At 42.9% G+C, this 14,679-nt stretch overlaps 1 protein-coding gene across 1 annotated transcript in view; it reads left to right on the top strand.

The window, feature by feature from the left end:
• Positions 1 to 13,511, top strand: part of DSCAM (DS cell adhesion molecule) — a gene marked incomplete at both ends in the record, with an annotated part of 461,919 nt that extends 448,408 nt beyond the window's left edge. Inside the window, one exon of the mRNA XM_084272693.1 lies at positions 13,171 to 13,511. Coding sequence (XP_084128819.1) covers positions 13,171 to 13,511 — 341 coding nt within the window. The remainder of the gene's footprint in view (positions 1 to 13,170) is intronic.
• Between the last annotated feature and the right edge of the window lie 1,168 nt (positions 13,512 to 14,679).

Below are 14,679 nucleotides of genomic sequence, written 5' to 3'. Positions count from 1 at the left end.
CAGTACTCCAGATGGGGTTCCACAGGAGAGAAGCGGCGGAAAAGAATCACCTCCCTCGACCTGCTGGTCATGCTTCTTTTTATGCAGCCCAGGATATGGTTTGCTTTCTGTCTGCAATGGGTCCTCCACCCGGGAACACCCTTGGGCGGCAGATCTGCCACCTATCACTGTCTTGGGAGAAAGCCAAAAATCTTCCTGCAGCTTGAGGTCTGCACTGCAGCCTCTCCCACCAGAAGCTCCATCTGGTTGGAGACCATCAGCCACCACCGGTGTAGATGATTCCAACTCCCCAGCAAGAGCTGCAGCCTTTGCTCTCAGATAAGTCCCCACAATTCTGCCTTGAGAGTCAGATAGGATGGGTGCCCTTGTCCTGTCACAGAGCAGTGCCCAGTTGCTGGGTTATATGTACTTCAAGTCTCCCACTCAGGCAGTGGAATTCCCCTCCTTTGAAGTGGTGATCTCCCTACACGCCCTCCTGCACCAACTGCAGCACCATACCCTGTATGGTCACTATGGTTATGATGCTCCTGGTTGTTGGTCCTGCCTAGGCTGCCTTATGTAGGTGTGGGGTGGTGTCCAGTGGCCTCCAGTGGCCTCCTGTGAGAGCTGCCAGCTTCTGGCAGGTGTCTCCGCTCTGCCAGTTTTTCTTTTCCTCAGGAAAACCCCTGTGCTCCAAGATCTGCTACTGCAGGACAGACCAACTCCAGAGAAGCTCCCCTTGGCCACTGACAGGGATATATGACATTATCCTTAAGTACAGTTCACCTTCATTATCCTTAAATAGATGACACGAACTATTAGGGTTAGCTTGACTTGAACTAGGCAGAAAATGCCATGAGTCCCTTCCACCTCCATGTATTCTATGATTCTATGATACCTGATGTCAGAAAACAAGCATGAGCTCATTCTGACAATCCCATTTCTTTACCTCTCTGGAGGTCACATTAATGTGTAAACCCTGAAGGACTAACAGCATCTCAGATACACTTCCAAAGAAGAAGTATCATTCAGTGGGTATATCAGACTAGGGGATTTCAAAATACATTTAAAGCTTCCAAAGGTTTTATATCTCAGAACTTCGTCTACAAACTTTCAGCTGATGAAAGGAATCACTTTGGAAAGAAACCTGTGTGTGGGTGGGGAAAAAAGGCAGTTGCAGCCAGGCAGAGTCTGGGGAAAAAAAAAGATTTTCCTGAGACTGATTTCACAGCCATGAAGATGGTAAGAACACCTCGTTTCTCTGTAGTGCTCTCCTCGATCCCTATACTCACACAAAGCAGGAGCACCACTTCACAAAGCTTCTGCTCCACTAGAAGCACTCCCGTCTTGCTGTCCTTGCGCTGCTGGTTGATGAGCGAGGGCAGAGCTCCGTCCTCTGTCTGCCAGCCTTCCAGCTTGGCCTTTTTGTCCCAGAGGAGGAGATTTGGCTGGCAGCCACTGCCTTCTCACAGTAGCCAGGGAACAGGACAGGCCTGCTCTCAACAAGCATGGACACTCCTCTGGGCTGGGTTTTTCAGCTGGGCACCTAAGTCAAGCAGCCTGAGTGTAGCCCTAAGCCTACTGCATATATAAGAGAAAATACATGAACAGCGGTCTAACCTCTCCAGCTTTGCTGAATGATCAAGTTCTTTCAGTATTTAAGATGCCTTAATTAGCATTCTTGACCCAATTTACAAATTTCTTGCTGCTTTGACTAATCCTGCAGACTGGAACAGGAAAGTCTTAGCTTGTAGAGAAGCCTTAGGCTACAGAATGCAAATACTTTATTAAATAGTTGTTTACAAGGATTCCTTAAAATAGAGGGTAGACATCACCTGCAGAGCATAAACGTTGTGTTAAACATGCAAGTCAAGACACAAATCTTCTTTTCCAGTATTCAGTCACTACAGCTAAAAATAAGCTGCTTAGCACAATAAGGAAAATATGAACCATGAAGTAATAGAAAGCACAGTATATTTCCAATGTCACCCCTGTAACTCGAGATAAAAAGATGTGAACTCTTTTCCAGTGATCTATGAGTTCAAGGGTGAAGGAGCTGTTTCCCTCTTCTACCAATGCAGACAAGTGTGACATAGTGATGGCGTCTATTTAGAGGCTTGCTTTCTATTGAAAAGTTGCTGACAGCGCTCCATAAGCTGCAGCAGTAACCGAATCCGATATAAATTCAGTGACTGGGCATTCAGCAGTGGCTGGGAGACTTGGCTTAGGGCCTCGAGCTCGCCTTTTGCCTCATTTTCCCATGCCTGTTAGGTTATTCTGCACTGACTGAAAACAGAATTCCACAGTTCCACAGTTTACAGATCCAAAACTGTATTTCTTGAAGGGATGAGAGAATCTATGTTTGACCTTTATTGTTCAGAAATCCCACGGCAAAGCAAGAGAAGGACAACATATGTATGGATTGTTTTCTTTTTTCAGTTCTACACTTGCACTGCCTGGTTTCAAATACGACACTGTATATACATATAAACATATACACCTATATACACCACATACAGTGTGTTTGTACAACGAAGAAATCATCATCCTGACTCCACAACTGGCAACCAAGATCCAGTTCTGAGAAAACTACATAAAGAGGCAAACCGAAATAGGAAACTGGGAAAACAGCAAGATGGGCAGAACAGTTGTAATTGGGAAAAAGAACTGCTTGCCTATGGTTTTAACTATAGAAAATACTCTTAACACATGTGTTAATTTACTTCCATGCATACCTACTTACACGTATGTGACAGACTCTGAAATTACTCCCCTAGATGCACACCATGAATGTTACCATATTAAATTATCTTGTGCCTCTAACACGTTCTTTTTATTTTCTACTGCTCCGTTGGAAAACAGGAAACATGACACAGAGCGACAGACAGACTGTGCCGTTTGCTTCTTATCATAAAAGCGGCACATCAGTAATGAGAGTAAATTGTCTCTATCCTGTCTCAGGTTTTATTTCTGCAGAGAATCAGGAGGGTTTTTTCTCCTTCTGTTGTGAAAAGCTAAATGCTCTGCAAGGATTAAAATAATTTAATTCTATGATTAATTTTACATGGCTACGTACTTGAAATCATTGGCTTGCATTTTTTTTTTGTGGATTTACAGAGAGGAAGGTTCCCAGTGCAGGTTTTTTAACATGACAGTACAATAAAAATTAACATAAACTGGTCCAGTTCAGAAGCTAAGATGTTATGAGATCATGAAGGAAAACTAGATCAGTGTGAATCACGAGTTTAAATAGGGCAGCTGATTGATTGGTTAAAAATACAGACTTTCTGCGCAGTTCCATCTTAGGTAGTGTACACGATGCCTGAAAGCTAAATTTAAGTAATTAATGAGAAAAGTAATTTAAATTATTTCTTAAAATTATTTTTACAGCTATGAATCAGTGAGAGTGCTGTTAGGAATATTTGATTATTTTCTTTATTTTTATTAGAGGAGAGGAACAACTTGTGCCAGTTTCTTAGGACTCTACTAAGAGTATGTAGCAGCACAATTATCTTTTCCTGTTGCTAATTTATTATTTTGATTTGAAAATTAACGTTGACTTTGGAAAAATGCAGTATCCCAATCAGTACAGTTTTTTAATCTGATTGGGGTTTTTTGCTTTCTTCTGCATTAAAAGTCACATGTAAAGGGAAATGCCCTTTCATGAATGCCCATTTCCTATCTTTCTATTATCAATCTTTTTTTCTTATTAAAAGTAGTATTTTTGAAAAATTGAATTTCATTTCATATTTGTACATCTGATTATTTTTGCTTCATGGACTTTTTTTTAATCAACTGCAACTATTAAAATAGACTAGCCATGTTTTCTGTAGGTTTGGAAGCATTGGATTCAGTTGTACTTGGTGGGCAGTTTTATGCCTGAAACAAGGATTGCATTTATCAGTAAATTTTGTCATCGAGTTCTTAGAGCCATAACTGCAATGCTAAATTTCTGAAACTACTAGGAAATGTTCCAAATCCAACCAAAGATGTGGTGTCCACTTAAATTAAAATAATGCATTTTTAGAGCGGCTTTTAACATAAGAGTCTGCGTGTTAAAGCTGGCTTCTACAAAAACTAGGAACAGCCTGCCCATAACATTTCAATTTTGAAAATGCCAAAGTATGTCACTTGATAGTATCAAGACACAGGGTGTGATTTTGGTGTGGCCTTTCCACCAGCCCAAGGTAACCAGAAGCAGTTGTTCCCATACAGACAGGAACTGATCCAGCCTCACTTTTAAGGTCCTCGCCATCTTTACCTCTGTTTCTGCTTTAACTGACTTCATGCACAGCAGGGTCTCTGTTCGTTTCCCCTGTCATGGGACCGTAATGTACTCTGAGACCTAGAGGAGATCTATAGCTGTCTGGAAATGTAAACCAAATTCTACCTGCAAGGAAGGCCACGCTTGTGCTGTTTTTTGAAAGTGAAGTAGAAACCATTACCTCTACAGAAACAAACTTTTCTTTTAACAATACATTCTTAATCTGACTGTCATGATGGCCTTTGCCACCCACATAACAGCTTCTTTCTACACTGACCTTTACAGCATAACTATATTTACATGTGGATGTATTTCAGTATCATTCGTGTTTTCATCGAATCATAGACCTGGGTTGGAAGAGACCCTTTAGATCATCAAGTCCAACCATAGCCTAACCCTGACTAGTCCACTTCTAGATCATGTCCACCTCTAGGTCCTGTCCTTTCGTGCCAGCATCCTTAATTTAAATGTGAGAGCTGGACTTCTGGTCCCAGTGGATTAATTAAGAAAAATGCAAAGATGCACTTCATCAGCACCTCTCAGGTAATTCAAACTGATGAAGATGTTGACACTGAGTTGCAGTAATTTGTCCATGAATATATCTTCTGCAGAGCAGCAGGACAGCATTGATACCGGTTCATTTGTTGTAGTCTGATCTCCCCATTACTACTAGTAGAGTGTAATGCTTACCCATCACTTTGGCACAGTCAGATTTAGCTGTGAGTTCATGGGTGCGTTGCAGAGCTTGTTGAGGTCAACAGAGTGGCTCCCACTGATTTCAGTGAACCATAAGGACAGTTTGAACTCCTCAACTCTCCAGCCTCTGTGCGGAATTCGAGCTCCCAAGGTATCCCAGGAATAAACCCGTGAAGGATGCTAGTTTCCATGGAGTCACAATCGATTTAACCCTGTAGAGAAGTGATGTATAATTGAACAGCTTCCATTCACTGCACCCAGCAGCAGCAGACAAGTCGTAAAAGTCCAGCGTTTCAAACTAGAGGCCTCAGAGCGAGGGCTTTGGCACGGCTCTGCCAGCTCAGCCAGTGGGCAGGGGAGAGCTGTCTCAGGGCACCCTTAAAAATGTATGAAGCGGCTTGCATGTCAAGGTGAGGATGGGGGTGGAGAGCTTCCATACTTTTCTATCATCATTTCATTATTTATTGACAATTTTTCTGGCTTTAGTTTTGGAGTTTGTATTGATTTACATGGCAAGGTCACTTTTGCAAGTTTTTATAACATCGACGTTGCATTAAAGCAAAACAGGAAGGCTTCAGTGCTGCAGGTACACTGGTTGTGTTTAGCTGAACATCCACATAGCATCTCCATAGGGTCTAAACCTATCTGGCCCCTGGAGTTAGTCAATTTTGCCTTTCTTACACCATCTCAGCAGCAGAAAAGCCCTTAAAAATATGTCAGTTCTCCTTAAATTTACTTCTGAAAGATTCGAGGCATCTAACAGGTCTTGTAAAGTAAGACCAAGGTTCTGCTTAGAGAAATACAAACCAAAACTGTATTTCAGTTTCTGTTTCACTAGACCTTTAAGGAGTAGACAGCAATGTGATGGGCAAGTCTCCTGGCATGCAGCTAGACAGATGCACAATTCGTTACGTTGATGTATTATGGATGTATGATCTCAGTTAAACTCTGGCAGCCATGCTTTTGCTTTAAGACATGTTGATTAAGGACTTTTTCTTGCAATTAGAAGGCTTAAATCTAAATGACCACATTAATTGTCTTTCAAAAAAAAAAATGTTCCATGTTAGTTGGAATCCCCATTTTCAGTCACTTAGACTGAATCTCCAGTAAGTATAAATCAATTTATAGGCTTGCTGAAATGAATAAAACCTCTCTGGTTTGTATCAGTAGCACATTTGTCTTCTGAACTGCAGTTTTACTGATACCCTGGTGCTTCTTAAGAGGTAATTCCAATGATTGTAGTCAACAGAAACTGTTGGGTTTATTTTGCTGTGTGAAACATAGCCGGCATTTTTAATGTTTTTTATGAAAATGATAGTTTTAGCAGACTGCAACATGCAGCATTTAACTAAGTGCTACAGATCTAGGAGATTGCAGTGTTCATAAAGAAAATGAAACTTTCCAATTTAAAAGTACAACCTTGCAGGGATGATAGGGAATTCTGCTTTCTCCGTCTAGAAATGGGAAACTTAGCGTATTTTTTCTGGGGTATTTTCACTATTACCTATCACTATTATCTATTACCTATTAACTTGAACGGCATAAAGACATGAGAGAAGACCAAAGGATGCAATGGGGCGAGTTGCAAAGCCACAAAAGGCAGAGCTGGGGCAATTTTGGACCTGACGGGCAGCTAAAATTCATCCAGACACATTATTGGCCTTGTTTAATGTGGTGCATTCAGTTGGTTTAAAAGTGTCCCTCAGATGTTGAGCGCTTCAACCATTTTTCTGGGGCAGCTGAGCAGAGGTTGAAGGTACCCTGAAGAAGGGAAGAAAGAGCTCCTGCCTGCTCTCACAGCAGCTTCTCTGCTAGCAAGAGAGGTGCACCCTGCCACCTCCCTCCTCCCCTCCTGCCTCTTTTCTGCTTGCTAAGCCTGTAATTTAAGGGAGCTTTTACCTTTCATTCTGGATTGACTTAGAGGGCTACAGAATTGTGAAATCCACTTTTGGTATTGAAAAAATGGGCTCAGAAGAGGTCTGTGAGCTCCTGAACTTGCTGATGGTGTGCTCCCCATTGACCGAGAACGAGCTGAGGTTCCCATTCATCCGAGCAGTCAGTAAATTGCGTGGGGAACTTTCACTTCCATTTCCACTACTGATCAACACTGGCTCCAGACAGTGAAACCCTGCTACACAAAGCATCCTTCAGAAATTCTTATTCCTTAGTCATAGCATTTTATTGCAATCTTTACATGAAAATAATAATGATTAAACAAAGAGCATTGGGAAGGCAGTTCCACACTGAACAGATCCTGGGGATAGACAAACAAACAACAAACCTACAAACAAAAAAACCCCACCCACAGGCATAAAAGTTATAGCATGCCTACTGCTTTGGTTCATCTCATTGTCCTCCAAGTTTCCAAAAAGTATCTACCTGACCCTTCATCTGGGTGTTGAGTGAAGGGGGACACTACAAAACTCAGTCACTCCCTGCACCCACAGCTCCCCTGCTTTGGGGCAGGAATGACGCTATGGCTGGAAAGGATCCCCCTTGCAGGTCATCGCTTTTCCCAGCTATAAAGGCAGGAGGACAGGCCTTGTGCTGAGCTCTTCACCAAAGCACCAGCAGGCTGAGACCTCTACCAGTCAGGCAATGAGATGCGTGATTGACCCTGTGCAGGTCACAGGATCTAGATAACCCCAGGACTGGCTTTACTGCTCATTAAGTGTATTTCTACCTGAAGTTGCAGTGTGCTACAAGCCTCACGGGCCTGGCTTGCAGCCTGCCGGTGTGGGAATGATTGCGGCATGGCACGGACTGTCCTGTGCATTCAGTGCAGGATACACTGATGGACAGGGAGGCTTTCAAACACTGACAGCAGCAATTGTAAGAAATGTTATTGCTGCTATCAGCCTGGCTTCAGATCAAGCTGCTGCTTAGAAAGATTTTCCTGCTAGTTTTTAATGGTGTATCGGTTTTTGGAGTGACAAAGACCTCTGAATATCACTTCTGGTTTGGGGTTTTTTTTATCAAACCTCCATGTGGCTTTGCAAATACTCCACCTTTTCCCTGATGGTAATACAAGTTTTTTCTGTAGGCAGAGTTTTTTCCTGAAAAACAGCCTCTGAGTATCCGCAAAGGCTTCGCTGGTTTATTTACTGTGCTAGTGAGCTGGAAAACCCCACTAAACTTTTTAATCAGTATAAACCCAAACTTAAAGCCTTTCTGTCAGTAGATCTGTCTCCCTTGCTTCCTTTCAAAGCAAAACACAATATCCCATCAGTGCTCGCCCATCCAAGCTCAGGACAAGCCAAGAGATGCCCAAAACCATGGCACTCTGTCGATGCTTGTGCACCCCCCGCCCCCCTGCTCCCCGCAGTTCACAGCATCATGAAGAGTTGTGCACTCAGGTCCCAAATCAGTGTAACTACGTCAGCAAAGCACCATGCCCATGCTAAGACAGCTGTATGGATTCCACCCTGGCATGATCTCTGATCCTGTTGAGATCACGCCAGAGAGATCTTTAAGAGCTTTTTTAACCCACTTGCTTATTCAAGCAAGCCCTGCCAATGCCCTGTTCACCCGGGCTTATTCTTACCTTTGTTAAGTGAAGTATCCTGCCATAGTCACCAGTCCTACGTTATAAACTTTTCTAAAACCATCTTTCAAACAGCGTGCGATTTCCTTCGCATGGCAACCAAAACTTGAGGAATCATCAGGCAGTCATCATCACTGAGGGCACCCGTGTCACAAGCATTGCGGAGAGAAACCGCTTTTGTTTCAGTGATATGATTCATGGGAAAATGCATATAGTTATCATGTGACAACCTGGTAAGAGTGCCTTTTTTCCAGTCCGTGGTGATCTTTGTACTGAATATAGCACAAATCCTTAGCTTTTTCTGGAGAAAATGAAAGCAAAAATACATGCAAGCTTTCTGGCATTTGAAAGAGGTATGAGGTAAATCCCTGAGGGGGAAGGAGTACATATCAGCTTGGTTTAGTTCTGCAGGCAGGATAGCTATCTTGAATAAAATCCCAGAAAAGTTAAGCAGTGATATTTTTTCCTCCGTGTAGCCTGTCAAATGCATCCCAACCCTTGCCATACCTGCAGCTGACCTCCAGAAGGACAAAAATATCTATTCTTTTTGCAAAATATTTTTTTATCAGCTTGGTTGCACTGAAATAAGGCTAAATAACTTTTGCCTGGTGCTGTGTTAGTTCAGAAAATTCTCTCATTTTAGTAGAATGTGCTGTTTATGGTAAAATCATAGTAAGTGAGTTTTGGCATTTGTTTACAAATATTTATGAAGGCTAAATAATTCATTACAGGGCTGGCCAATCAGAAAAAAAAAAAAGACTGAGCTATCTCTGGCTTAAATTGCAACACTCGTTTTGACTGGATGTTTATCAATTGTGCACAAACTCAGTGTTTATAAATCAAGCAAATTTCCCTTTTAAAAAAAAATGTACCCTTTTAAAAAAAATGTACCAGAACTATAGTTTTAGAATGCCTTTTGTACTAATTAAGCCCAAATGTATGAATTATTAAATGTGCTCATTTGCAGTGCTCATGCACTTGAAAGGTTTGCCTTCATTACTAATAAGGCACACACACCGCTGAAAAGAGGTAATTAGAGCATCAAAGGCAATGAACCATCCTGAAACTTCATAATGCTTTGCCTGAAAAAAACAATAATCATTGTTCAGCTGAACAGCAAGAAAACAAAAACAATATCTGTACTGTTGTGTCCAGAAAGATGAGAGCCAAAGTCCTTCCAAGCAAGTCCATACACAGGGCAAGAATCTGCTTTTAAGCTTCTCAAAAATACCTTCAGAATAGATGTAGAAATGGAGCCCCTGTGGTTATATTTCAAAAAGCGTGTTTTTAAGTCAGAAACACATTAGTTCTTAGAAATCAAAGACTTTTTTCATCCTGTGAGACTGTTTGAATCTTAGCAATGAAGGAAAATATACATTCCCCAAATTTATTTTATTTTCCCAGTGATTTAAATAATCTGCTTTGTTCTATAAGCAGTTCCAGGGAAAGATGCTGCTCGCAGATAAGAATGAGCGCTGGCACTTTTGATGATGGGAAAATGTGTACATCGTATCAAATAATGAGTGCTCTGTGTAAGCTTTGTCAGAGATTGTGTGTTGTGTATCCAGCTTTGGAGAATGAGTTACACTCTCTGGTTTCTCATTACTGCAATCCTGTTGGAACTTCGCCCCCAGACATTTAGAAAATTACAGTTAAAGGACCGCATATTGTTTACACAGATTATTGACTATGCTTTCTTATGTAGATTTAGGGAGGAAAAAAAAGGTCTTTTTTACATACCCTGAAGCTCTTAAATACACATGAGAAATGTCTAGACGGCAGCTTGAAAACCAGCCTTCATCTCTGTAAGGTTCAACACTCATCTTTTTTATACTCCATGCGTATCCGTCACTCTGGAGAAGTAGCGAAGTGTTAAGATACAGACACTGTCTCTCTGAGGCGACCACGGGGGACTGACAATGAGCCATGCTCCTGCTTCTGCTCCGCACCAGCTCCTTCCCAGAAAGCCAACCCTAACTCTGAGAACACAGTAGTTCAGAGGGAATGCATGTGAAATAACCTGGCTGGTCTTAATAAAGCAACAGGCTCTGTGCTGCCTGGCAGCAGCCCATCACAGACGATGTTAGGGTGACAGACTCTTTGCCATTGTGGTGTGAAACAGGGGTGGGGGTTCAGCTCAGAAAACCAGTCTGTTCTGCTGGGTCTAACTTCTCTTTCACATGAGAGGGGCAAGAGAAACCCTGCTTTCTGAACCTAGCAGTCTCTAAACATCCCTGACAAAGAGGGAAGGCGTTATTTTGGTGTTATAGTTAGTCACAAAGTTTTTCAGGCCTACTGTTGCCATGTCAGAGGTGTGCTTTGCGGCCTGCTTTTGCTGGGGCCCTGGCAGCGATCACCCATGTCAAATGAAGGCTCTCACCACCATCGCTAGCGGGCAGAGCAGGCAGGGGTTAGTATCTCCTGCTCCCCCACAAGGTTCCATAGGAAGGATTACTGCCACAGGGAGCAGGTGACTTGAGCGCTTCGCACCCAGGCTTTCTTCTCCCTGCAGCCCATGGGGAATGGTCTTTGGAGTAAACTGTCCCCACAACTGAGCTTTGGAAGGGCTCAGTCCAAAGGGGAACCCAGACGAAAAATAACTGGGGTGCAGCGTGAGTAGCCGGGAGATCAGGGTCTGGGTGCAGAGGGAGCTGCAACGCTGTCGAGCAGCATGGACATACCCACAGGCAGCTCGGTTCAGTGCCGGTGGTTAAGGGGAGTGAGTTGGTGCCTGCCAGCTCCTGCCAGTCCGTGTGTCCCTCAGTCCCTGTGTCCCTATCTTGACGTGCTGTACCCCAGCTGCTGGCACCTCGCCATCTCAGCTGAAACAGGTCTCATGCACTGAAGGTGTTTGGCATGAAAGGTACCATAGGAAAATAAGTTAAATGTGTAAAACCAGTTAGTGTTACCACAACTAATTTCTTCAAGTGGCAATCGGTATGATTGTAAGCACAAACCTCCCCGTTTCTCCCCAGCCTTACACAAGTGTTGCCGTGGTACATATGTCAACCTAATCTTGAGATACGCACATCTGATTCCACGGGGGTTAAGTACCGTATACCACGCATCTCTGTCGGAGATGTAGCTAGAATAAAACATATGGTGTCAGACAGTGCCTGGAGGCTTTCTATAGGAATAAACACTGGTTCTGTACAAATGTAACTTCTCAGCAATTCTCTCTCTGTGACCTGAAATTCGAGATAGAGCAGATGCCGTTGGTCTTTCAGGTAAGATTTGCAGTGCCTTGACTTACACAAGAAAGTAAAAGAATTGTTTTATTTTAGGTCGTCGGGCAGCTTTTAGCTTGGTTAGGAAAAATGAAATTGTTATATATTGTTTCCTTACAAAGAAGTGCCTTCCTGGTTTACTGTTTATGCCTATGGCACAGGTCTTCCTTAATTTCTACTGCCCTTAAATAGCTCCTGTAGACACAGGTGTAGTAGTGCCAACAGGCTTCCACTTTAAACATTCAGGATGCATCCCACCTGGAGATGAGACTGTGGTTTTGATACCAGCCATAAAAAAGGAATCTATATACTGCAGTGGTCTTGTAAAGACGGGGGGATGCTGCTTTTGAATGTGCCTGTAACAGTACCCTTTTTTCATGTATACTGTAAGCTACACCATCAAATATTTTTAGAAGGGAATGTAATGTCATCATGTGCCCGATTGCCCCTCATTTCCTCGAAGCAGCTTTGTGAATGCCTAACAGGCAGGGCTGGAATAAATAAGTCAATCTGATTTCTGCCACAGGTCTGTCACACGTACAGACGTGTGGAAGGTAGCACCCACCCCTGCCTCACTCCAGGCAGCAGCTCCCAGGCACCAGCTTGGACTCAGTAGCTGTGCAAAGGCAGATCCTCCGGACCAAGCAGGCTGCTATCACGGGGCTCACATAAAAATGCCCAGGAACCAGGGAAAAGAGCGAACAAGAGGTTTCCTTGACAGTATCAAACAGAAAGGAAGGCCAATGCCAGAGCTAGGGTGCCAGCCTCAATGTGGTTTTGTCACAGCATAACAGCAGCGTGTTCATGGCCATGGTGGTAGAAAATCGTTAGTGGTTTAAGCATGGTGATGATGGATGGCAGGTAAATGTTGCTGTGTCAGGACAGGAATGCTGTTCCACTTTATTCAGAAAGCTCTCTAAAACTATATCCCTAGCACTTCTGCAGCCATTTTAAATAATTCTGTCATTCTACTCTAGATTGGGGGTCATTAACTGTAATTGTGAAGGTTTTAATTTAAAATGGAAAATAGGAAATGGAAATCAACCGAGCCTCCACATTCTCCAAGCTTTGATGAATGAATGAAAACCACAACTTTTTATTTTAGGATTTTTCAGAAAATCCTTTCTGGTCTTTTTAGTTTTTCTTCTATGTGCTGTGAGTTTACATAAAACACGTTGTGCTTCCCGCTGCAACCGTTCTATTATGAGAACAAAGGGTAAGCTCCTAAGGGTCTGCCCAAAAAAGAGTTTGTTGACCCTCAATTCTGTAAGACCATAGCACAGTAAGTGGCTGACAAACAATAAATCAGTTGTAAATGCTGCAGCTGCATTGATCCCAGCTACTCTGCCTCGGTGGCCAAATCCATCAGCTTGGCTTCCCCCTCATCTCTGGTCAGCAGGTAAGTGTAATGCAGCCCATGGCTGTAAGTAAGGATGTGTTTTTCACTTTTGCCTCCCCAGGTGATCTCATGCATTTGCCACCCTACCTTAGGATGGACTTTTTATTGAACCGTGGCGTGCAGGGCACGAGCAGAGACCTGAGTTTGGGGCAAGCCTGCTTGGAGCCACAGAAAAGCCGAACCTTGAAGCGTCCCACTGTCCTGGAGCCGATACCCATGGAGACGTCCTCCACGAGAGAAGTACAGTCATGGCAACCTGGTGCTGTGGCGACGTTACCTCAGCGAGAAGGGGCTGAGCTAGGACAGGCAGCAAAAATGAGCAGCTCCCAAGAATCCCTGCTGGACTCCCGGGGCCACTTGAAAGGAAACAATCCCTACGCAAAATCTTACACCCTGGTATAACAAAAAGAGCATGGCTGGACAGTGGCTGTAAATATTTACACTGAAAAAAAAAAAATTCCAATGAAAGCTACCTTTTTTTTATTGAATTCCAATATTTATAATTAAAGAAGAAGATTGCCAAAATATTTGACAAAAAAAATAATAATATGACCAACAGACAGTGCAAAGACTCTCTTGCTTTTTTTCTGTCTGAGTGTGAGCTTCATCTGACTGGACATCTGAATTTTTGGGTAAAAGAGTCCAGTTTTCTGATCTTCACAAGCGTTTGTGTTTTTACTGATTTTCTACGAAGTGCATGGAGACTTAACCAAAACATTTTAACTGGAAGTTCCATCAGACAAGATTTAAAAGGGAACAAAAATCACAAAAAAAAAAAAAAAAAAATTAAAAATTTAAAAAAAATCACCCTCTTTGTGAATTCAACAGGAACATTGATTTGGGAAAAAAAAAAGTCTTTTGTCATGTTTGCACTTTTTTTTTAAATTAGAAAATGGGTCCTTGATTGTTCTTTTTTTGTTGTTAATTAGGATGAGTGATGTCAGTGGAGTGAGGGGATTGATTTGGGGTTTTTTTTTAATATTAATTTAATGAGACACTCTTTGCATTTTGTCTATGCGAAATAAAAGGGTCTTCTGCCTTTATTTGTGACGTCTGCTTCCGCCGCTCTCTGCTGTACTTGGTTTTCCCTATGCGTAATGTCCACGCCACTACCGTGCTCTGAACAATGTCTCCAGGAACCTTGGGCAGAAAAGGACAGTGGGGGGCCATACCTTTGGAAAAAAAGTGGGGTTCGCTTTTCCGCTGCTGTGGGGCAGAGAGAGCCAGAACGGCTGCACGTCCCGAGTGCTCTGAATCAAGCTGACCCCGGACTCTCGGCATTGGCTCCATCTGGCACCGGGAGGCTTTTCGTTCGGCTTCAGTGGGTGTTTTTGGATCAGAAGAAATGCGTTGACGTTGCTTTACTTACTTCCTAGGAATAGATCTTTAGTCCTTTTGGGAGCAGCTACTCGCAGAAATTAGTCCTTTACGTAAGGACTCGGGGGTGGGGGGGAGCTTTTCCCGTGACAGGAGAAAGGGAGGGAAAAGTTATTCCAGGTCTAAGATCAACACAGCTTTCTTTAGAGGAAAACCTCTTTTTACAGGGGAGCTGTCAGCTCGTATTACCTTG

This window comes from Gallinula chloropus (genome assembly GCF_964237585.1).
Source record: "Gallinula chloropus genome assembly, chromosome: 1".
Classification (NCBI taxonomy): Eukaryota; Metazoa; Chordata; class Aves; order Gruiformes; family Rallidae; genus Gallinula; species Gallinula chloropus.
This window is presented reverse-complemented; position numbering and strand designations above follow the sequence as displayed.